At 36.7% G+C, this 26,057-nt stretch overlaps 1 protein-coding gene across 1 annotated transcript in view; it reads right to left on the bottom strand.

Moving 5' to 3' along the window:
• Window positions 1–26,057, bottom strand: part of LOC104411189 (disks large homolog 1) — a gene marked incomplete at both ends in the record, with an annotated part of 52,296 nt that overhangs the window by 10,163 nt on the left and 16,076 nt on the right. The window contains one exon of the mRNA XM_010021558.1: window positions 3,608–3,706. Within this exon, the coding sequence (XP_010019860.1) occupies window positions 3,608–3,706 (99 nt within the window). The remainder of the gene's footprint in view (window positions 1–3,607; window positions 3,707–26,057) is intronic.

Here is a 26,057-nt window from a genome sequence, read left to right as displayed (position 1 = left end):
CTCTTCCAAAACTCCAAGCTTGTATTTTATATACAAGTTCTGTCATTTATTATCTTGTTTTTCAAAAGAAAAACTGAGTCATGCCACCTTTTGACATGTCAGTTACTGTAGTACTTGTCGTATGACATTCAGAAGTTGCTTTATCAACCACTATTCCTCTTTCTTCCTACCAGGAACACCTTTCCTCCATCAACATCCCCCTTCCCTCTTCAACCTGCAAACTGGAAACTTACAGAAATCCAAACTTTGAGAGAAAGGATCTAGAAAACTGACTTGTGAAAGCAAATCCACAGCAGGCTTTCATCTACCACATAGCGCGTGTGCTTCCATCAGAAAATCGTTACAGATTCACAAGCAGTAAGTAGTCAGATATTATTGCTACACATATGAAATAATATAGTGTTCTTGCTAGCCAGGAATCAGTAGAGTAAACTAACACGTTTACTCTCTGATGTTACTGAGTTTTTCTTCTGCCAAAAATGTAGTTTCAACTGAAAAAAAAGGAAAAAAAAAAAAAACATCCATGCAGACTCACGGGATTTATATGTGAAATGCATCCAAATAAATAAATTTCCTATTTTTACATCAAGTATCTGCCTTTGAAACAGGCAGCATCTAACCTTCTCTAAGAACCAATGAACCAAATATGCAGATATATGGAAGTTAATCTCCTTACTGCTTTCACGAATTTAAGATATTTTTATATACATAGATCCATTATTTTTAAAATTAAGACATTATTTATTTGTTTAATCTCTTATGTGTGCAGAAATATATTTAGGGACAGTTTAACAAGCTGCAATAGAAGCTAGCACTAAACTCAAAGACCTACACTATTCATATTCTGCATTTTAATTTCAATACCATGACAACATAATTCTGAAGAATTCATGATTCCTAAAGCTTAATGACTGTAAAGATGCTATCAAAAACTTGTCTCACCCAGCAGTTCTCTTAGTAGAAGCATGTACAGAAATCGGCTATCAGTTACAAGCATCCCAATAAAAATGTGTCAAAACAATGCCATCCCTCACATTTTCTGCCATTAAGTTACATTCTAATTTCTTATTCAAATGCAAGATCTACTAACATGAAATCAAATTTAAAAGATCCTTCATCAAAAATACCAATCAATTAAATTATTCATCACTATCTCTGTAAGAGCTTTACAATTAACACAATTTTAATAAACCTTAAACAAAACAATGCATTGTATTAATGAGAACTTGATGGAATATGAAGCATTACGTTTCTCATCTCCACTGGATCTACAAGAGACCAGTGTACATATATTTATTTTATATTCAAGTAGCAACTATGAAAAGATTTTTAATTTAGAAACAGAAAACAAAACAAAGATTAATTTTCAAAGTTCAGTCACATTCTTTACATTTCACTCAACTTTTGATTTTTAAATAATTTAATATTATTAATTTCATGCAATACCCAAGGACATTTAACAAAAGCAGCGTCAGTGACAGCTGCCTTCCCATGAATCTTTTCTTGAGGCTGACAAGCGTTTTAATGTCTTAGAAAAAGAAAAGGAAGACTAACTAAATGCAAATTGCTATTAGGAGGTGAAGATTCTACGTGAATATTATGTTTGAGGCACAAACTAGCTAACCGATGCAAAACATCTTCCATAACTTAAGAGACCGTTCTTAACACTCTTCCTGCATTTATCCAAATCCTCCATCAAGAAGCAGTAAATTACCATCATTTCCAAGCAGGAAGGAGAAAAGCTTTGTGTCAGGCATTCCAAAGGTGTGCCTGGACACTGCAAAGACACAAGACAACATGCAAATCAAAACATTAAATGTTTTTGGAAGGATGACCTAGAATTTCACTCTGGCTTGCAAAAGCTCTCCAAATTACTTAACACTTTCAAGCTTCTGTGCCAGGGCTTTTCAAATATTTAGAGCCATTTGACAAGTTTGTTTACAAGCAGACTAAGGGTTTGCCTAAGGGGTAAAAGTGATTAACAAAACACAGAGACATAGCTATTGCACAAAAATGCATCTGCCAAATCCAAAGTTGATTATAATTTTCTGTGGTATTTTCTAATTGCTTAGAATCAGCAATGATGCAGAATTATTCAACTCCTGCAAACATTTCTATGCACTCAGAAGACAAAGGCACAGATCACTCAATTCTTACTTTTCTGCCTGTAATTGAGCATCATCAGAGACAGTACTACTGTCACAGCAATGGCAGACAAAGACAATATAAATACATATAGAACTAATTATTTTATTTTAAATTAACTTTAGCCTAGTGGCAATTCCCTGAAGTAAATGCCACTGGAAACTCAGTTATCTTTACCCATCAAGGCTGACATCAAAAGTCCACTGGTTGCACTAGTCAATGTGCCTCAAATCCTGATGTGGGCAGAATCCCTCTGTGAGAAATATTTCTGAAACCAATCAAATCTCTGGTCTGTCTGTTGGGAAAAGCGTGCGTGACAAATCTGCATAGACGCACATCCACTAGAAGCTGCAATATTTATTACAGCCAACAATATTTTTTACAGCCTGTAAACTGTAAAACTTTTTATAATTACTGGATTACATAAAATTCAAGAATGTAGCAGAGATTTAAACAAAAGATTAGCACCTGTTGCAAGTTTAGTCATGTGGCTTGAAAGCAGACCTTCAGAAAAAAATACTGACATAATTACTACAAAAACATCCCAGTAATGTTCTGCACAGCTTCATTCCTTTTTAAAGTCAATAAATAACTGTCACCAAACAATTCCAAAAAGTGGCCCATCTTTTCATCATTTGAGACACTTGCACTGAAAGTGACAGTAAAGTTACAAAAACAAAAATCAAAGCAGAATACGATTCTATAAATGTCACTGCTACCTATCCTAAATTATTCCATCGCTTGCCATGCTGTCGTAACATATTCCAAGTTACACTGCAGGATATTAATGTTAACTTATGGTCACTGCTTTCATTTGTCTTGACAGGGTTTGGGGTTTTTTTTTGTTTCTCCTCCCCACCATTTGCTTGGGGTTTCTGTATGTTGACATTATGTAACCTAAAGGATGAACGTCCAGAAGGGAAGCACATTTTATAAGGCAAATACATTGGGAATTGAACCCTCAAGGGACACAATAGTGCTCCCAAGGACACCAATACCAACAAATGTCTGGAAAACACTGGAAACTTCATGCAAGTGCAATCAGTGAAAGACATGCATTAAGTATTTGTATATGGGATAGCGAATTGTTTTCTCACAAATAAATCAAGCAATAACATTTTAGCAAGGATGAAATGGCTCTAAAATTATACGAACACAAAATGTCCTATGACTTCATTCCATTCTTTTGTTTGCTTTTTTCTTTAGTTATTTCACAACTTATTAATATGCTCGCATATGAAAATCTAGGTATTTTAAATTGACTGAAATCTGCTATAAAACCAAACAAAAATTAAGATGAAACTAGTGTATTACTAATTCGTCTACTTCACAGTTCATCTCAAACCTGTGTGTGTGAATACCAAAAGGTGAATTTAAACAAAGCAATGAAATAAATTGCATAAAAAAACGTTTAACAAATTTAACACACACATTAAAAAAAAAAAAAAAAAGTAATAAAAACCTGTGGTATGGTGGATGGGATGACAGTGGTCTCAGCAGGGACTGGTGGGACAGGGATCACAGGGACAATGGGAGAAGAGGAAGGAACAGCTTCTGTGGGCTAAAAATCACCAACAAAATATCAAAAATAATGAAAAACAGAAAAATATTTTAAAACAAACAAGATTCAAACTTAACAGCTTAAAAAAGAATTCTGAAATAGCATATGGATTTAGACTATACCTACAAACAGCCACTTTCACCACGCAGTATATGGCAGTGCATTCTCAGCAACATGCCAATGCTGAAGAACCCAAAGTAGTAAGACATATCCAGATTGCTCATTCATACCAAGCTACTCACCTTGCAGTACAGAGTGATGAAACTTTGGGGTCCAACAGAAAACCTGTTCATGTCAACAGATGGACTCAGGCTTTTTGTGGACTCATTTCACAACAGAAGCCCTTCACCAATACACAACAGTATACAAAAGCAAGGAAACACTGGCTAAAGTTGATAACACTGAACAAAGCTAATACTCCTCTTTGATAAACGGGTATAACCAGAAGTACATTAAGGTTTCTGAACTGGGCAAAAAAACCAAAGAAATTCTTTTAGTCAAAGGTACAGAAGATAGTAGATTCAATCTATCTCTCAAAGATCTTCATATAGATTTACCATACACCATCAGACCAGTAGAATTTTAGTCTAGGAATTATCATTAAAATAATAATCACAAAACCTACTGACACTTCACCTGCAAGGGAACAAGATTACAAATAGCATTTTTAGCAAAACATTGATTCGAGTCATTTTGAGATGTTAACATACTGGTTGTCAACAAGCTGCCAGCAACATGAACTACTGGCAACTACCACTGAAATTACAAGCTGAACAGCGCATCAAAGTTCTTGCAACTTAGTTGTTACAAGACATTCTTGTGATCTCTAAATGAAGCATAATGACAAAGAAAATAATAAATCCTGAAAATGAACTAGAACACCAGAACATAATAGTATTAAGCATATTTTAAGAGTCTGAGATCTTTTAAAACACAAAGCAACATGCAACAATAGCATACACCAAGTTAAAGAGTAAAAGCAAATATTAAAGAAACCTGAAACAGCCCAAGAGCAGCCACTCTTAATAAATGTACATACAGTATTTCTACAAAGGGTTTTTTCAGCTCAACCTACCCAAAAAGAACAGCTCATGAAAAAGGTTGCACTTATTGGAAGAAGTAAGAACAAGATTTGGTATCTTGAGAGTTTACTACCAATGTAATTTAGGCATCATTACATCTATGGACAACAGCACAATCTTTCAAGAGTTACAAAAAAGAAGGGTGAGGGAACATCTAAATCGGTCTAGAAAAGTGATACTACACATTTTGCAAAGGATGCAGGAAATACCCAGGGCAACAAACCTCCAGTTACTGGAAGAGCGATGCAACCTTTAGAGGACAGATCGAATTAAGTAGCTTGAGCAATCACTCAGCCCTACACATGCGAAAAATACACCACTGCTTCAAGTCTGCCCTGTTCCAAAGTAAGTAGCTTCCCATGTATGTACATAGTAAAAATCCTGTTAACCACAATTTCAGATATACACATATTACATATCAAAACATTACACAGCATTAGGGCTGAAAAGCTTAACATTAGCAGGTCAGAAAAAATCCAGCTTTACAGTTACAACTCCTGCAACGTGAGAAGGTTAAAACCAAACTGAAATTATTCTTAGGTACTGACCATACATGTCCCTGCCCATCCACTTAGTAAAAGAACTGACCAAGTCGCAGCTCATTTCCTTATGGGCCAAACAATCTGCACTCCAATGGCAGCTTTCTTCCCCTGCTTTCTCTCTTTTCTCAATTCTTAACTCCCACATCTCTCTGGGCCTGTCATTCCCAAATGCTTCAAGAATCCTTATAACCAGTTCTAATTTCTATCATTATTTTAAAACTGATATTGTTCAAATTCCTTTAATTCTTTCAGGTTCCAGTCTCCTAAGTTGTTAGTACTGTCGACGTATTTTTCCTTTGTGTTGTTGATTTAGCTTAAAAGCTGCTCCCTGCTCCTCCACGTATCCTGGCTATGTTACTCTAGATTATCCTCCGCTATCATGTGGGTGAGGAAAGAGGTGACAACACCGGCAACCACTTTCACAGGATGTTCAACTTCAAACGAAGGTACGACTGTCTTCACTTGGACATTTCATGAAATACAGTGAACTGATGCAGGCGCTATGGCTACCACAAGTCACAACAATACAAGAAACTAAAGTATTTTTAATCGTCAGCAAAAGACGACCTGGGACTTCCTTGTAAAAGAACACCACTACTTTTATTTTATCATGGCACATAATCAGTCTGAAAATGATTATATCATACAGGTATCCGAGAGCATCTGAATAAGCTCCAATAGCCCAGAGTATCACCTTCAATGCTTTACTTCCCAGGAATTTTCAAGAAACATTTGTAATTTTTAGGAATTCTCCAAAAATACACTAAACAATTCTGAAAAACAAAATCTTATCCTTGAAATAACTTTAAACAAACACGTCTGACTGAAATATTTAATTATACTAGTTTAAATGGACACAAATTAGAAAGAAGGTAGTGGGCCAGTTAAAAACCTTGGTTTGAATATACATGAACCACAACAAACAATTATTATGCACTACTACATACAGGAATGCATGACTTGAACAATAGCTCATATTTAGCAGAGCCTGTCAGTCCAAATAAATGTGCCAACACCTACAACAAAGTGATATGTTTAAAAGAGCTAACAATGCCTTTAAGTGATCAGTTGAAATGAATGCCTCCAAATCTAACACTAGTCCAGATGTAAAAAGGAAGAACACATCCATTTTCTCATGTTTAACCAACGCAGAGTAACTCCTTCTGTAAAGAAATACCAACTAACCTGAAATGAAATCAGAGCACCATACACATCCTGGAGCAGAGCAACTAAACCAGCAAATTCCATAATGCTGCTTTTTGTAATGTAGTAAAAGACACATTTTGGAGAACAAAAATCAAGCAAGCCAGACTTTCCTCACTTTCAAGAAATTACTGTAAAAAGTCCATACTGTACACAAAGCAACAATCTTAATGGGACAACACTGAGCAGTAATATTTTTTTGCCAAACAAATTTCAAATATTGCTGCTTTGATTTCTAGCAATAAAATATGAAAGAAAATGAAGTAACACAAAGTCTCTAGAATAGCAGGGATAAAACTACAGACAGAAAAAAAAAGTTATATGCTTTCTAGAGTTGGCATTAAAAACACACATCTGTCAATACCTGTGCAATACATACCTTTTCTAAAGAACAGTTAGAACACGAGCCATCAGACACCCAACCACTAGCAGCTTTTACTTTTGCTGTGCTTTTTGTAGGACTCTTTTTTACACTATCACGTAGGTTTATAAATTTTCCTCTGTGCTTGGAAGACCCTGGCAGTGTGGATGAACTAAAAGATGGACAAACGCTCAGTGCCCGCTGCTGATGCTGGGAAGGCTGCTTAGGCTGCATATGAAGATTCTGATGTATTTCCATTCTTGGGCTCCTTGCTAAATCAGTGAGCTTGAGCGTTCCCATTTCACCATCATGAGTAGTCATGAAACTAACACCACAAATAGTCCTTTTTGCAAAAAAAGTGGAAGTAAAATAAACCAAACCCCAGAAAGTTAAAAATATGATTGTTTTCTAGATTATCATCATAGGAAGAAAGACTAAATGCTGTTTTAGCTAGTACTGCATGCTGTGTACTCTCCTACTCTATTTAAAGAGCACCATCGAACCACCACACGACAGTCAATTTGCTGGGCATAAATAATCAATGCAATGTAGAAATTATTGAACAGATGGCAAAAGTCATCTGACTTTATTAAAAAGCTATGAAAGGTCTAGTTATTTTCTTTCTCCCATAAGCTCATACTATCCCCAACATCTGTTGTATTTACCAACTTAAAACTTGTCCAAGGTTTACATCTAGGTATTTTCAAATTCCTCTACTTTTCTGAATGCTCTAGGACAGCTGAAAACTAAAGAATTTAAAGAAGCTTATGATGAAAAGTATATGACTTTTGAATGGGCTGATATTATTTTAACATATATTAATATATTAATTATTATTAATATATTAATTAACAATGTTATTTTTTAACACATATTAATGATATTTTAACATTAAACTTCCAAAGAAAACAAATTTGTTCAGGCCATAAAATTATTAACACAAAGTAATTCTTGTTATTGTTAAGAGTTGCATTTTCATGAAATACAGCAGCACAGTGAGACCACGATTTTAAGGTACACATTGTTTAGAAATTTAAAGAAATACAAATTCTTTATTTTACTCATTTAGATTTTAATGCCAAGGATGCATGATCTCTACATTACATTTTTACCCGAATTTTCACAACAAAAAAGCTCCAAAACAACTCCTACTCCCACATCCAAAAAAAGCACATAATGAGGAACTAGCTTGATTTAATCACGCTGTTGAATATTATATTTACCAGCCTTTTTTCTTTTTTTTTCAATTCATCATTCTAAAAGGAGGTTAGGATCAAGAGTTAACTTCCCAGAGTCTATGTGAAAACTGACAACTAAACAGTGACATCTATATTCCTAGCCTTACAGAAGGAAGAATGAGGCTCAAAGTAGTGGTCATGCAGTCTTCTCAGCAGCAGACACGCCACCAGTTTTTGCACTGGTGAGGCAGCCACAGCACACACCATCTGGCTCTTGCCCCATAGGTCTGTGCTATGAATCTGCTGTGAACCTAAGTACCTTGTGCTGGATATATTAAGAATGTACACTAGCCAATCGGAAACAAAGCTTGATTTGGTCAGCTGTCCTGTATTTAGGTAAAATGAAAAGATTTCATCAGTTCATAGCATTAAAACATGGTTATTCTCCCTCTCACTCTACACCTTCCTGCAGCATATCTGAATATTTAAATAATGAGTTAGCATAATTTTTACAGAATAAAAAACCAGAAATACAGACCTAAGTACAAAGATTTCCAGTTATTTATAGCATAGATATTAAGAGATAAATAGGAACTGACAGATGCTGCCCTAATCAACAAGAGCTGCCATGTCTCATCATCTACCCAGAATGGATGTTATCAAGTACTGCATAACATATCATTAATGCAATATTCATAAATGCAGAGACAGAAAGGTTTCTGGCCAGTGACAGGAAGCTGGGAACGTGTTGGTCATACAAACATTCGCAGACTGCACATGCACATGGTAGGTATGTCTTTTCCTTCTGAACTATCAGGGAGCTGGAGGACTGTGTCCCACTAATACACACGGGCAGATGCATCCAGGTTGTTCTGTTCTAGATAACAGTAATCTCTAGATTTTGTAAATGAAAAGCAAAGGCACAAAGGAAGAATGCTGAGAAGCTGCATATAGATAAACAGCACATCACAACTAACTCTTTCTCCTTTGAGAAATTTCCACAGAGGCATTAATACTGAGCAACTCTGAGGCACGTTCCCCAGCCTCCAGGGATTATTTGGATGGATGCCGTGTCTTGTATCAAAGCCTCTATATCAGTATCCTCTTTGGCAACAGTGTGCCAAATGGCTGCTTTTGTAGGCCACAAACTTCAAACTTTTTTTTTCAGATGTTATTAAGATTGCTTGAGGTTTAGCAGGCTGCATGCATACCACTCATTTTACTTGCATATCAATACTCTCTCTATTTTCTACCCAGCATGACACTGTCTAATCATTAAAACATAGAAAGGAAGAAGCAAGGGGGTTTGGGTATAAGGCTTTTTTCTTGCATATGTAATAAATTCCAAAATAGGTGACGTTCCAGATTCAAAATGAACATCTTATTCCTGGAGGTATCAACTTTGTTGAAAACATATAGACCAAGTAGCCTCTTAATTAAAAAGAAAATGAGCTTTGAAACGTGCTAAGTAAGAAAGTGAAGGCAAGGAAGGAGATGCTGAATACCATAGTTCTTGGAAACCCAGCTGTATGGCTTCTTATATTCTCCTCCAAACAGGAATGGAAAAGACACAATGCAGAAGTAGTAAGACAAAGGAATTCACATCTCTCCAGAGTGCTCAAAGACATGCTGGCTTCAGCGGCAAAAGAATGAAAATGATGTAGCAGGTAACTGGTAACAGCACAAGTTTTTTTCTGGAAGTCCTCCTGCCTTTAGTTCCTAGATGATACCAGTAAGATATCAATAATTAAACAAAACAAAAACTCAAAGGCACTTGCAGTTCCAAGAGCAAAAAGTTCAAGCACTAAAACACAGCCAAGGAACATGAGGTACATGCAGAATATCTAACTCATCCAGGGCTGCATGGTGTGCCAGGGCAACCTCCAGTGAAAAAGCTTACACCACACTGAAATTCAGTGTTATGCAAGTATGGAAAGCGAATACAGAGTTTTGGTCCAAAAAAACCATGGGAAGAAGAGGAAAGGAATACATAATCAATGCATAGTAAGGCTTATCTAGAATGATCACTGTGAAAACTAAATGAAATCAAACAGAAAAAAAAAAACAACAAACCCCACAAAATAAAAAAAAAAAAATAAACAAACTCACAAAACCAAACAAACAAACAAAAAAAAAAAAAAAAAAAAAAAAAAACAAACCCACCCAAAAAAACACAACGAAAAAAGACAGCAGAGAAAGCAAAAGATACTCAAAGACAGTAGTTAGGTATTTGAGAGCCATGGGGATCATTCTGCCCAATTACATTCACACAGGAGGTAAGGCAGAGCCTGCCCTGCAGTTGCACTGGTAGGAATAGAAATAATAAAGTCCCTGGCGAGGCAGTGGGCTGTATGCATAATTCAAAGCAAGAAAAAGCAGTTACGTAACTAAAGCTGCACAGGTTTGGCAGCTCATCTTCTGACTGCAGAAAGCCTACATCTGCGAGCATTCTCTGCAGACTGTATGCATTACCAGCATGAACCGCCCTACTCTAATATCAAGCGCTAAGTGATTTTTCATAACCAGAGGGGGTTCAGGATTAGGTTGTGCTTTCATATTACATACTAACTCGGAACAATTTGTTGCTAACACAAAGCTGAATCATCAGCATTTCAGTCTTTCAAATTACTACATCAAATGTACAGTGCACACTTCTTTGCAGCAACCTGTTAAAAGTGCCAGTAACCTCTTACGAATAGTATTAGGTCAAGTATCATTTCTTTCCATATTCTGTACAACACCCACTCAACAGCTGGGTAACAACAATATCCATGGGAAAAGGAAAATAGTACCAATATTTGACCAGCAATGTTGACTGCAAAGGTCTTTTTTTAAAACCTCAATGACCAACATTTACTACTTCAAAAAACAATTATAATAGCTGGAAGAATCCTCCAAAAATAACTTTGTACTTTATCCCTTCCCTTGCCTTCAAGCAGATACCACAAAAATCAGCAACATCTGTTAAAATGACTTGACTGATGAAAAAACGCCCATATTCATTACCTCTTCTTGACAGTAGGAAATAGAATAGCTTCCAAAGTGAACAAAACTTTAGAAGTGGTAAGAAAAAACAATCTGATTCAGTACCCAATGACAAGGCTAAATATAAGAGGCGTTATTTCCTTTCTAGAGATATATAATTTAAGGTCTGGCAGTGTAGTTTTATATCTTTTCTCTGAACTACATCCTAGAGTGCCACAGGACATTTCACTAGCTAAGCCTGCTATTTTAAGAACTCTGCATCCATCTTCCTCAAAATCATAAAAGTCAATACTTATCTAAACGTACCTTCAGGGATTTACAGGCTGTTTGGTGGGGTCCAACAGTGGAAAGAATAAAGCACAACTGCCATCCATCCGCATTCAGAATCCATGCTAGCTGTATGCTGCCCAGAGCATCTCAATCCAAGCACACAGCTAGCATGAACACTGATGCACTCTCTCTGCATATTCCTCCTAAGTCCTATCCCGTGGCCCGGGCAGGTCTTCAGTACTGCATGTCAGTGACTTGTTTAAGCAATAAATTTAAGACGTGTATTTTTCCTTAGTGTATTTCTCCAGGACTTTAAAATAAAAATGTATCATCAAGGGCATTTGGAAATAAAGCATACCACAAGGATTTCCCTACTGCCAAAAGAAAATTTCACAGAATGTAAAAAAAAAAAAGTAATTAACAAGTTTCACAAGAGCTAAAGAAGTGTAGAACTAGCTAAACATAACCAATCATTTAAGTATTGACTTAAAATTCCAAACAATGCTCATATATCAAAACAGCATATAACACAGTCAGACATGCTAATATGCTGCATTGTATCTGAATTTTGAAAACTGCAAAGTCCCAATTCTACCCAGGCATTAGTACTGTCCTTGCTGATAAACTAGTCTAGAGGGTAAAGCACACCTAATACAGAGAACAGTAAGCAGAACCACCCTAAAAAGAGAATACCACTAATATAAGTATGACTCAAGGTTTTCCTTCTCTACAGGTTTGTTATTTCTTCCATGTGAGAAAGGTTCTCTTATCAACAGACCATTACTTTGCTTTAAAAATGCACTTCCCAGCAAATGAACTCACCTGTCCACCTTACTCAGCACATTAGTACAGTAACTCTCCAGTTTCGATATGGATGCCATATCTATTTCATACACAGTAGCTAAAATTAGTTAAATGCATTGCACTTTCTCAGCTCTAACCACTCATGTACAAATGCTGTCACAAATTTCTATCAGGAGTACTTCATAGAGGTGAAGGTGTTGTTGAGACGCTCCTATCCAAGTCAGCATACTCCATACAGGTTCTCAACAGTACATTAATTTAATATAAAACCTTAAGAGACACCGGCCAGGGTAAATTAGAAACTTAATTTAGATAGCCTCAACCCATGGGTGGTTACAATTAAGCCTGCCTATCATTCTGCACCGATGTAAGGGTATAGAACTTTTTGGCTTCAGATTTGGGTTTCTGACCCTCCTACCCCTTCAAGAACTCTCCCTGTTCCTTGCTGTGATGGAGCAAAGACTGATTATTATGGTCTCCCAAGGATGAAGAAATAATAATTCCTCATTTTCTACCTTGATGCAACCCAGGTTTCTCCTAGGAGAGTTTGGACAGAAAGCACAGAAATGAAGAAGCTGAGCCTGAAGCCTGTCAGGGTATGCATACATGAAGATAGGTAGGTTAGTACATAACTGTTTTACTAAGAGATTTTGAAGCCAAGTAAGCCATCTCTGAGCTGTAACATCAGTCCAGGTAAGTACTGTAACAAAGATATGAAAGTTTTTCTGGATGCCAGAGATGAAAATGTTTACCTACGCAGCCCTTGTAGATTCACAAGACCAGTCTGAATGCTTGTGACTTTACCTTAGACCTCACTTTTTTCAGAGTACACTACGGCTTTTAAAAATCTTATCTGTGTGAGCACTCTATTCTAAAGACACACAGCTAGAATGCTAAATAGGTCTGAACTGTATGGGTTATCTGGTTGGTTGGTTTGGTTTTGTTGTGTTTAGTTTGTTGGGGTTTTTTAAACTCAGTCAACAAATTGATTCTGTAACCTAGTTTCCTCCTCAAACCCCACAGCATTTTACAGTGAACTCAAATGAACTTAAATCTCTGAACTTAAAACATAAATAAATAGCTTTGAAGGGGAAAAACAGTAACAGCAGAGTATCTGTAAAATCACAGATGGTGACGATGACCTGAACTTACAGAAAAATCAGCAATTTATTTACTGTCAATTCTCTATTGCAATCTTCATCTACAAAAACAGCTGAACAGCAGCAACTAATCTCTCCTCTCTCTGTCAGGATCTAAAAATGGACCCTTACAGGCATGACAGTCAAGGTTTCATATAAATGAGACCACCACTGTCCACTTCTTACATCTGCTGTTCAGAAAGAATTACTTAGCTCAAACTAATCTGTCCTGCCAAATCCCTCAGGGACTGCTGAAATCTGAGTTATATTCCAAACCCATAATATACAAAATGTACACAAAGTTAATACTGATTTTAATAAAGGTAATTTGTGACTTCTGTTTTTCCAATACTAAACAAATGTCTAGCACAGAACCCTATGCAACAGCTTAGTCATCTGTATTCACCAAGCAATCCAGCACTGCAAGCTCAAAACAGAATTTGGAGGCTCCTCATTTAGGTTCATAAGTGCTACGGGGAATTAATTTAATGTATTTAATTTGCAACTTAATGCAAGGCCTAGAAAACTCCATTTAAAGTAACATCAGCCTTAAGCATAGTAGCTTTCATTATAATGCTAAAGAGTCCACAAAGAAACCCAGACAGAGTTTCAGCATAAGGAAGAAATCAGGTGCAGAAAAAAAAAAAATTTATCATAGAAAAATAATGGCAGCTCTAGGGTGCCAATATTTTAGTTTTTGAAATTCACAGTAGAAAGGGTATGCTGTGGTAGGAAACAGATGTGATAGACTCTGTTCACTCCTGAGAACACTATTAAATCAAAATACAGCAATAAAAGTTGGGTACTGTTTACATGCTTTAGTAGATATGACACTACTTATACACTCTCAGAACACAATTTCCAATCATTCCTAAATTATTCAGGGAATAATTAAACCTTCCTAGATAGCATGTTTATTTTGTTCTTCATAATTCATTCCAATAGCGAAGATGTCCTATATCTATATCGCTCTGACACTACTCTCAATACTAGAAATGCATCAGTTAACTCTCAAAACTACCCCACTACTCTTCTCCACAAGTTTTTGGTTGGAGATTTTTTTTGATGGGTTGGAAAAATATGTAAGAAACATTATTCATAAAATATGAAAAAGATGCATGTGAACCTAATCTAAAGCATGATCTTTTTTTTCTTTAGGATAAGAAACATTCACATTCACTTACTTAGAACACCCCACTGACCTCAAAGTACTTAAGGGTACAGACTTGCATCTGTCCAAAAATCTCTTTATAAAAATAAACAAATTTGCCCTAAAACACTGAGCATGTGCAGTCATTTGCCTCACATCAATAAACAGCTAACAGAAAACCATACAAGAAAAGCTGTCTATAACAACCCATTAATCAAAATGCATAAGCTTTTCCAGACGTAAATGTCAGAACATTTTGGAAAATTAATTACTTGATTTACACATAAAGTGGCTATGTACTAAAGCCACTCCATAGTTTATTTACAAAAAGCTTTGTACACGTAAGTGGCATTAGCATTTTATCTTTACACATGCTGAATTCTTCCCAAATATACACTATTACTTTCACTGCATTTCTGATCGCTTTATATTCCTATCCAGATGCTTTGTCTTTTCACTGCTCAGAGCTAAGGCTAAAATCTTTACCATGCAACTACTAGTGAGGTATCTCATCAGATTTTATTCATTCTTACACCATGGAAACACTGGAAGCTCCTAACACTTGCTTCCATGACAACATGCGGTTATAATACAATCTCAAAATAAGTCCCGTTATACAACACATCCAGGCTTTAGAATGAGTCATAGGAGTCCAGCAACATTTCAGCAAAATAGGCAGCTTCTATGCAGTGTCAAACCCCCATTGTTTTCACCAAATTCAAATACTATGAAAGTTTTAACAGGTGTAATGCCTGGAATTACTTGAGCAAACTTTCACTCCCCAAGACAGGGTTTTTTTCCTTACAATGCTGATTGCTAAAGATTTCTGGATTCTAGCATTTTTCAGCGTAACTGAGGAAAAGAAGGCCTTATGCAACCTTACAATGGAAAACCAAACTTTCATGCATAATTTTAAACTTATAACATTGACTAAAACAATGTGTTTTTAAAATCAAGGTTAACAGATTAGCTGACTTTTGGTCTGTAATTATCCACATGCATTTTATCTGGATCTCAGGTTATCTGGATCCCAGCTAGTGCAGAAGCTGCTTAATCTCTCAAGAAGAGCAGGAAGCCTGAGCCATTCTGGATTCCATACAAAAACAGCCTATCCGCCTCATGATGGGCCAAGTCAGATAAAACTGGAACTAAAAAGGAGCTATCCAAGCCCTTTTGTATCCAAACTGAGTGCAGAAGGCATTTAAACTGTTCCCCCCCAGTTTCCATGAGGACTCGCCTGTTAGGGACAAAGACACTGTAGCCAGACGATGAAGTTCAGCCCTGAGATTAGGTGATAAACCTCATCTGGGAAGACAACACTGCACTGACAACCACATGGCTCTGCAGAAATCATGTCTGACATGCAAGATTTGCCATTCAGTGTCAGTGCCAGCGAAAACCTGGGATCATGTAAAGCCAGCATTCTGTGTTGGTATCACACTGACCAAAACGTCTATCAGCCATGGTTTGTGTGACACATCCTTGCCGCATTACTCTGGATAAAAGAAATATTACCTACACTGATACTAAAAAAGCAGGTAACAGTAACTCTTACAAGAAGTAGCTTAAGTTTCTTAGAATACTTTAAAACAGATGAAACAATGTAAGCTTTTCTTGAGTTATGACTCTAAAGTCATTAATTTTTTCTGTATAATACTGATAGAACACTAGTTTAGAACATAATTTTTGTCAATTTCCTTCTAGTTCAGATGATAAAAATACCTAATCTACAATAAAGTATTTGAGGTCTTTAGGTTACAAACATTTTAAATTCTTCTTCACAAAAAAAGCCGTAGAAAGGGTTAACTCAAGGGTTCTGACTTCTGAATTTACAGCTCAGGAAGCGCAAAACAGGATTCAGACAACCTTCAAGATTACAAACTGTGTAAAGAAAACTTTGCAGTTTCATTTTATATAATCCCTATTTAATTCCAACAACACTACACAACACAACTCTACTAATGATTCAAGCCTTTAAACATTAAGAAGCTAATAGACATCAGTAAAATTTTTGTACACTTAATGGTTTAAAGGAAAAAAGAACTGAGGTCACAGCCTACATTTATTTACCTCCCTATAACTATTATTCAAAAAAACCAATCTATGTTCTATTCATCCTCAGAACAAGATACTGAGCTAAAAGCACCTTTAGCCACACCTTTCTAACAGCGGTCAGGCCGTGGGTGAAATTCTGGGCGTCAGACTGACTTTGATTTCTCAGGTCGCTGCCCAAGCTGCAACTTGCATAGACCACTCCAATGGCCCCCTGGCCTAACCCGCACCTGCCTTTATGAAGATATAAACTAAAACCAAGTAGGGCCAGCAGCAGAACAGAAAAGATTAATCTGACTCTTCAGCCCAAAGGAGGGTATTTCCTTAAAAAAAACCTGAATTCTGTTTCCAACACTGTTTTGCATTAAAAATCTTTGAACAAAACACCCAAGAAGAGGTCCCATAACCCTGACTCTCCTCCCCTCATTAGGCTACACACAAGCAGAAGCTGTTCTTCAAACATGTAAAAGAAAGTGGACTAATGGATACATAAAACCAAATTATTAAGTGATAATGCTATAAACAGGTGACTGCTTAATTGCTTTAAATTTGAAGAACTAGAAATCAAAATGTATCTTTTTACGCTGGTTACTGAGGCTCAAACCCAAATTAGCAGCTGTCAAATAAATTTTCCAAGTACTGCATTACAAGAAATTAGGTGCAAGTAATAACGGATGGTATAAAACTTAACACCAGACAAAAAGCAACCTGCCAGCACTCCTGCCATTTCTCAATAACATTAGAATACAAGAATATTTTACAGTTTTATAAGATGCACAGGAATATCTGTATTGTACTTGGAAGAAGGCATAATAAGACACAATTAGAATGTTTCTAATTTAGACATGCATAAGGACAACAGTAAAGAATTCACCTGATACTTGTTTCCTTAATAACATTCTCTGAAAATATTAATCTAACCACTAGTCCTTCCCGGATACCTTTAATGTTTAATTCCTGCCAATCTGATCATCTCATGACTGATGCATCACCCAGGATGAATCTGTCAGATCGCATTTTCTTAGGAGTTTTGGAGATTTCTAGGTCAAATGATCATGATAGCTAAGTGACACACAAAGGCCAGAAAGTGAGATCCATTTCCATGCATTTAACTCACTTTACTGCCAAGCTTCAGAACATCCTCTAAAGATTTATCCAGGTTTTTTTCCTAGCATTACTTGCTCAGAAACATCAAACACCACAATGTACTACAGACACAGATACGTTACTCTGGTAATTCACGTCTCTCTCCATTAAAAAATAATGCACCCACAACCTGCCATAGTGGGTGAGAGCAAAGGCCCAACTGGTCAAGAATCTCATGAACAGCAAAAACTGACAGATGGGCAAGCAGGAGTTAGACTAGTAATTTTCCCAGAAAGCTGTCTCAGAGCCTGACAGTCAAGGTCTTCCTGAACCACTGTCTGTAACAGCTACCTGCCACCTGCCCCTTGCAAATCCATTTAACTCCATTTTGAAATCATTCTCTTTTTAAACCTTCTCCACAGCAATTTGTGTCAGTGACTTCCACAATTCTAGCAGAAGTTTCAAAGGAGAGCTGTGACACTTTCAGAATTAGAGAACTATTAAATAATTTCTAATTCAGAACCTTATTAATTTTATTTTTTATTTTCTAAGTATTTACCATATTCTCCCTCAAGATTTTTCTGGTTTATTTTCAAGTTAACTGTCCCTACAGATAACTAGAGTATTCCTCTTGACACTTTACTACCATTTCCTTTTTACTTACACTACGTCCTTTCTCATACAAGGCAAACAGAACCCCACACAAAATTCAAAATTCAGATACACACGAAATCTACTCAGTGTCACATTCTGTGTTCTTCTCTACTTTTTTAGTAATACGTGACATTTCATCTACCCTTTTCACTATTGCAGAGTACTACGAGTGACATATTCAGAGAACCATCAGTGACTACTCCAAAGCCGCCTTCTGGAATAGAAATACTTCATTTGTAGCCTATCACTACATGCATGCACGCAGGATTAGCCTTCTAAATCTGTTCCTCATTCATTACTGTACAATGAATGTCAGCAGCTATTTTTGTGCCCATTCACTTTTGTCTGCTATACTCTGCAGGTGGTTCAATTAACCTGAAAATAAAAATAATTTTAAAAAATAAAAAAATTAATAATCGCATAACTGCCTCACAGCTTCCCCTCTTTTTCCCCAAACATCCACAAATACAACCTTCTGGGAATCCAGCCCCAGTTGAAGGGACCTGTTTTAATCAACTGAAAAATCTACAAAACATTCTTCCCCTTTATCTCACGGCACCATTAATTTTAACAGCCTTTGATTCAAAAAACATTATTTTCAAAGACTTTGGTAATTATAACGACCTTCTGAGGAACACGTGTTCCCATGTAGATTTTCATCTATGTGTTCCCTGGTTTCAAAGAGTCTGGAGGATCTGCAAGTCCGTGTTTTCCTTTTACAAAGACAAGCTGACTTCTCTTCAAAATATCTGTTTACCCATCTGCTTGTTAGTTCTTTTTTAATAACAAAGAATTTCTCAAAGTTTGTACAATAAGGAAATCAGATCTGCTCAACTGTAGTCTTGAGAGAGTACAGCTTAGCTCCTTTTAAAAAGGGCATCATATTTGCTTTTTAAAAATTTTTATTCTACGAATACCCAGACAGTTTAAACTAAAAGGTCACACACAACACAACAGACAGTTCAGCCACATTAAACACAAGTTCCTTAAGAAATCCTGAATAAATGTCATCTGCTACTGATCACCTGTGCCTCTTAACACAATAATTTAAAATCTTTTCTACTGGCACCTGAATCTTCTTAATAAAGTAAAATGAGTCATAGAACTACTCCAAGCTCAAAGGTGGAACAGCCCTAGCTGGCTGTTTTTGCTTGGAGATAGGCATCCACTGTATAGTGCCAGATAAGCATGGATCACCAGTCTTAGGTCTGTACTATCACCATCTTCATCAGCAGTATTTCACAGTCAATTTGCATAACACTTGATTTAACATCTAACTACTGAAGTGCTGCTCTGTAATGAGGCTTAATGTGCTCAAATTCTAAAAAGCTGTACACAGAATTTTTCCACCCATGGTGTTCATCTTTTAAAAAGAGTATCAAAACATACAGAGTTAAAACAAAAATTAAAAGCAGCAGTAAATGGATGTAATAAGTTTTCCAAAACTAGTTTCAGTTCCCTGACTTGGAATACAGATGCCTTTTTATACTGAATAAACAAGCTTTTTACTTTCAAAAATCTGTCCCTATGTATTTATAGTCTGTGAGCAAATAATCTCCTCATTTTCCTTTGGATGAACTAAGCAGAGGTTCTTATGTTTCTCATTTTAAAGCAGGTCTTCCTGAACACAGTCTAGAGACAGAATCCAGAGTTCCCCCTCTTTCCTCCTCCAAAGGGAAAGCCAACTCCATTCTCACCCGTTACAGTACACTGTGCAGTCAGACACAGTCAGTTACCTAAGAAAAACAAATTCCATTTACTAAGTAAGTTAAATTTGCTTTAAAGAAGAACTGTACACTTGAAGCACAAGCAATCTTTGCTCCCTACTCTGCTATGAAAACCAAATGCTATTACCTGGAAGGCATATAATATAAGTTGCTCAACTAATTTCTGCAGGCATCAGTCTTAGAGAAACAGTTTTAAATAAGCAAGCATACACGGCTGTGAGGCAGCACTGATAAAGAGAATAAAGGAGGAGAGGCTAGAAGACTCATCCAAAACATTCCCAAAGTGCTGCAGTTTCCAGTAAATACCACACAAAGCAGCAGGAAGAAATTGCATACTCCATGGTCAAAAAAAATCCTGTACTATACCTGCATCTCATAAAATATCTTAAGTCCTTTTAAAAAGCTGACACAACTACATAGACAGTAGTCTCCAATAACAGTAATACTAACTTCAACACAGTTAAAAACAAATGGTAACTTAAAAAAAAAAAAAAAAAAAAAAGAGTACTCTTAAGCTGACTACAAAGTCATGACAAAAAATTGATCATCATTTCTGTTTTACCAGTGTCCTAGTAAAATTTAAATTACATGTCCTGACCCTTTCTTCTTTTCTATAAAAAATATGGATCTGGTGATCTGGATTTATTTAAATCATTGCATAGATGTTGTATCATTTCACAAAAGAGATTGTTGCAAGGGACTAGAATATGCATTGCAAACAGTTTAATGGAGCAAAAGACTGAAAATTCACAAATGCCAAGATCAGCTTACAAAAGAGACAAAATGAGTCATAAATGTCTGTTATCTGTCTGGAGAACATGCCAGCTCAACTAATCCTAATGTGCAGCTAAACACACACAAAAAGAAAAAAAAAAAAGGAAGAGCATCAAATGCACAACAGAAACAAGCTGTAGAGCAAAGACGATTTGTATTACAGGCAGTGAGATGAAATTCAATACTGGCAACCAAAGTCACATGGAATAGCGATAAACAGCACAGAGACACCCTGAGGATTATCAAACTGGAAAACAGCCCTAGAAGAGCTTTAGTTGGTGGCAAAGATTTTTTTAAATTATAAAAGAGAAAGGACTGCAGTCCTTCGGAGTGCTTTTCTGACACTGAGCCTTGTGTGTGCACGTGCATGTGTCCACATGTGCACAAAAACCTGGTACATGGAAGAGAGCATTAAGCCTTTCAAATGCAAGTGACAGAAATCAACAAGTTTGGGGATTCCTGACTGTTTCTTAGGGGATAAAGCCACTATATCGGTCATGATAGGACCTTAAAAACAGACAAGGAAAGAGGATCACAGTCCATTGAAACAAGTGCTTCCTACCCCACCTCCCCATAGTAAAACATGTGACAGTTTTTCTTAAATGCATGTCAGCATGGAACAGATGGCTTCTACCCACCAGAAGACAACCATCCATCTTGGTCACCTGGAGCAGCTTCCTATAGGTAACATCTGTAAACCATGATGAGGGTACAGAGAACGTACATGGCTCAGGAGGAAGCAGTATTGGGCATACTGTGTTGGAGCCCAAGCAATTCCTGAAAGAAACTCAAGCTAGTAGCAAGGCGACCACTTCAAGTGGCCAGTGATGATCGCAATTACACAAAAGTAGTTTAAAACACACCACAACTTCCTGAGTGTATCAAAGAGTAGACTTCTTTTTTTTCTTTTTTTTTGGTGATGATGGACTATTTTCAGGGAGCATACTGACCTAGTTAATTTTGACTGGTCTATAAATAACTGTTGATAATGCTACTTTAGGCAAAATCAAAAAAAGCAGGTCCTCATCAAAAGGTATCTTTGGGATTCAGGGAAGACTTGCTAGATGGTGGTGGTACTTAAAAAAAGTCAGGTCTCAGTACTGAATTTGGCCTCAGTATTACAGTTCTCTGACCTTCCTTGACAGATGGCACAAGGTTAACAGTCTTTGCTGTGAAAAAGGAATGCTTCCAAATATTTTGTAAGGAATCAAATGGGGGGACTGAGAATGCTGGCTTAACATGAACATGACATCCAACAGGGTGGTTATGCCCTTCTCAAAGGCTACTGATGTATTTGATACTGTTGTTGTTGCCTACGTCCTTGAGGCCAGCACTGCAAATACGGTGCCCTTTAAGGCTCATGCCTGCCCAAATTTCATAACTGCACTTGGTTAGCAAAGCATCTGTTGCAGGAAGAGACCCAAATAATCAGAAGGCTTTCTCTCATCTTCTAACTGGAGAAACCTTTAAGCATTCCTGAAATCATATATAGAAGTATGAAATCTTCACTTGAACTAAATTCTAATTTGAGATTAGAAACAGCACTAAAGGAAGTATCCTTCCTCAAGGGAAGAAAGCATCACCAGGACCCTTCTCTTACACAGCCATTACATGATAAGCGAAGTGTGAACAATGTGGTTATATTAATAAACAAGGATGAGGCACTTCAATTGCACATGAGATGCACCACATGAAGAAGCGGATGTTTCCCTGACATTTTCCTTTTTTATGGATCTGTCAAAGTAATACAAGAAATTAACTGTACTGGAAATGCTTCACAATATGCTTGTGCTTTAAGTTCAGCAAACAGTAGCATGTCAAGCACTAGTCTGAACTCACTCACTCCCAGGGACAGCAGTGAAGGACATGTTCATCACTCAGAACCCTGTGATGGCAAAACTTGAGTGCATTGCCCAGACACGTGGGCTTAGTTGAAAAGAGTTTATAAAAGATGGCTTTGCGAGGCATAAAGAGATCTACAAGTAGGCACCTCCGGCATTTTACAACAGCACCACTCTGCTTGCTTTCCGTGCACTGAAATACCTGGAAAGAAGACTCAGCATCGAGGTGTACACAACAACAATATACAGTGTTATGTTGGTCTCAAAACGTATCAGTAGAATAAAGAAAACTGGTCTCAAGAGATAGCAGAATCATACATATGAAACAGGAATCACTGGTTATTATTTGACAATAAAAATCACACTACGAAACTCAGATGAGGACAGGGAAGGAATAGAGAAATACAAATTACCTACCTGGGACTAGGACTTCACTAAACACTGAGCAGTTTACACAGTGTAGGAACACTTCTGAGAACTAGAGAAAAAAAAATCTGACAGATAAAATGATTCAAACATTCATACAGAAAACTGAACTATAGAAAATGCTTTCCAGGGGAAGGAGTTAAAAAAAAACCAAACCACCAAACCAACAGCACTCAAGAGGCTCCTGTTTCACTGAAAATTTTAATAAATAGTTGCTATTCATAAAGACAAATTCAAGTACCTCCTTTATTTTGGAGTACTGGGGAAAGCATTGGCCCCAGCAGAGGTTCTAGAAAAAAGAATCGAATTCTTCTCAAATGAGACTGCATAGCTCGTGGGCACATAAAGATTTCAATTTGTCTTGTCTAACAAGACAACCGTTCCTCTCCTTGAGTTACTATAAATCCCAGAAAGACTCCAGACACGAAGTTTACCAAGACTCTGAGCTGGGTATAAACTAAAAGTCTCTTAGGTTGCACAACACATAATAAATACCATGTCAGCTCTCAAACATGCAGATCATTCTAAAAGATGGTTATGTTTTCTAAAAATCATCTAAGACAGACATTTCTGTTGCATTAGCTTCTTCAAACTAAAAGAAACATCCTGCACGTCCCTGATCATAACTGAGAGTGCTCTTGATGTTGTAGACCAAAATAGAAGAACAGGAAGAAGACGGTATTCACATTAGATTCAGTGGTTCTGTCAGACAGTCATTTACTCAGTAATTGTATTAACTGAAACATACACAGCAGCTCCGGCAGCAAAACAGAAACGCTATGCCACAAGAACTTTGCTAGAGCTGTTCAGTAAGCTGACAGCTGGTGAAAGGCAGCTGGCCTGTATTTGACTTTCAAAACACTTTGTCAATCAATACAAGCCTCAACTGAGAGGGCAACTATCACAATATAAAATAAATTAACAAAGTTATATAACAGACCTGAAGAGTCCTACCTCTTTCACAGGCTGCCATGCACTCCGCTTCATGCAGTAAGACCCTGCTAAGTCCACCTCAGTTACTAGCTGGAGTTGAAAATAATGGATTAAGAGATCTAGCATCTGCCTCGCCTGAAGGTTCAGAGTCTTGGGCACAATGCAAACAGAAAGCCCCTGCAGTAGCAGCAGTAGTCCATAAGCAAAATATTCTGTGTCCCCTTCTCCTTTGCTTACCAGATTTCTCACTCATTCTAGAAAAAGTAATTTTCTTGAGATACAACGGAACAGAGATACAAAGAAATTCTGTTATCAACTCTGAGAGAGACAGAGGAACAGCTGTGAGAGAACAGGTGAGAGAAAGTGGAACCTAAAACCCTCTGGCAGCAAGCAGTGCCTGCAGGTAGCCAGAGCACTGGTTCAGTTCTTATCATTACTGCCATGTTGCGAGAGATTAACTGAAGGAACACATTACACATGCCAATATTACAGTCACTGGCATGGGTCTGGGCAGGAAGCAGCACACCCCCATTAGTCCATGGACCTACTGGTTGGCTTCATGAGAGGAGAAAGAATTGGCTACAGAGGGAACCCAGCATGATACTAACATGACAATACATAATTCATGATCTACATTCTGATGTGTTATTCATTTTAATATGCTTTTAGAACTTCATCTCTTTTAAAAATGTCAAGCAAACTTCACAATCTTGAGAAGTTTCCATCTCCACTGTACAGTTAGAAAGTGTTTACAAAATGAACCAAAGGTTTCAGAGACAGTCCTTTAATGCTCGAGTTTAAACTGTCAAGAATTTCTTGGGTTTTAGTCTATTGATTAGAACACATGTATTAATACATTCCTCTTACAGAATAATTCATACTGGTTTTATCTCTGGTATAATGTCCTCTAATGGCAGAAGAAAATTAGCAAGATAAATTAATACCGTTACAAACAAATGTGCAATATAACATGGCTAAAAAGCAAGAATAAGAAGGAAACTTAGCACAGTAGAACTCATGTTTAGGTTTCAGGAGATGCTTTCTTACAGTTAAAATCATCCAACACAAATAATACTTGAAGTTGATTTCTCACATGTTCATCGCGGTATCAGCAGCAACAACTTCCAGGCAATGTATGCTTAAAATTTACCCTCAGTGAAAAGTGTGCATTAAAAATCTAACAGTGGCAACAGTTCTTCTATGTATTCATATAAATTTCCCCTACAGTTACTCCTGTAACTCCTTTCTTCTTTACTGTATCACCTCTTTAAAAATAAATTTTAATAATAAAAATAAAATACAGTAATAACAAAAATAAATAAAAAATGTATTCAGTAAAACAAATCCTGCAAAAGAAGATCTGCACGTTATGCAATGGCTGGCATAATGAAGTCCCAGTTTCACTAGTAAACTTGAGGGGATGCTAAAACAGTCACACACCCACACCACAGTTTAATATTGTTCATAAAACATATCATCACTGTGACACATCCTGACATGCTCAAGATATTTAGTCGTTAAAACTGCTATGAAATTCTCTGAACTTTTGGTTGCAGCATCTTCCTGCTGCAAGTTCCAGATTTAATTCCACATCTTTATATTAAGGCCCTCAACCCCTCTCCCTTTTTTTGACTTTCAACTTCTAATTAAACCTTCGTATACATCAGAACTTCTCTAATCTCACATATTTTTAAGATGCTGTTATGATCTGAATGCCTGAAAAAGATATAAGTACTTAAATATACCAAAATTATACAAGATATGGTAAATATTGCTGTAAGGAATAATTTTTCTTTCAATCCCTGACCTGTAAGAAGTACCATTTAAAACAGATTAGGGTAGAGATCTGAGGTTTTTTTAATCATTAACTTTAAATGCACCCTACAACAACTCTGTGTTGTCTGATTAAACACACTATTTCATACATGTTACAACTATGCCCATAATATTTCAGTGAATTTGAAAGGAATATTCTAGGAGTAATGACATACAGTAAAAGTTTTATCAAGATCTTAAAATGAAGAGATACAAAGACAAGAAATGACTGGGCTCAAACAACCCACAGAAGCAGCTGGTAAGCTCTGAAATGTAAAGTTAAGTTTTTTAAACGGGTAAGTGGAGCTAGGAGGAGGTTTCTGCCCCCC

Source organism: Nestor notabilis, unplaced genomic scaffold (genome assembly GCF_000696875.1).
Source record: "Nestor notabilis isolate BGI_N333 unplaced genomic scaffold, ASM69687v1 scaffold26209, whole genome shotgun sequence".
Lineage (NCBI taxonomy): Eukaryota > Metazoa > Chordata > Aves > Psittaciformes > Psittacidae > Nestor > Nestor notabilis.
This window is presented reverse-complemented; position numbering and strand designations above follow the sequence as displayed.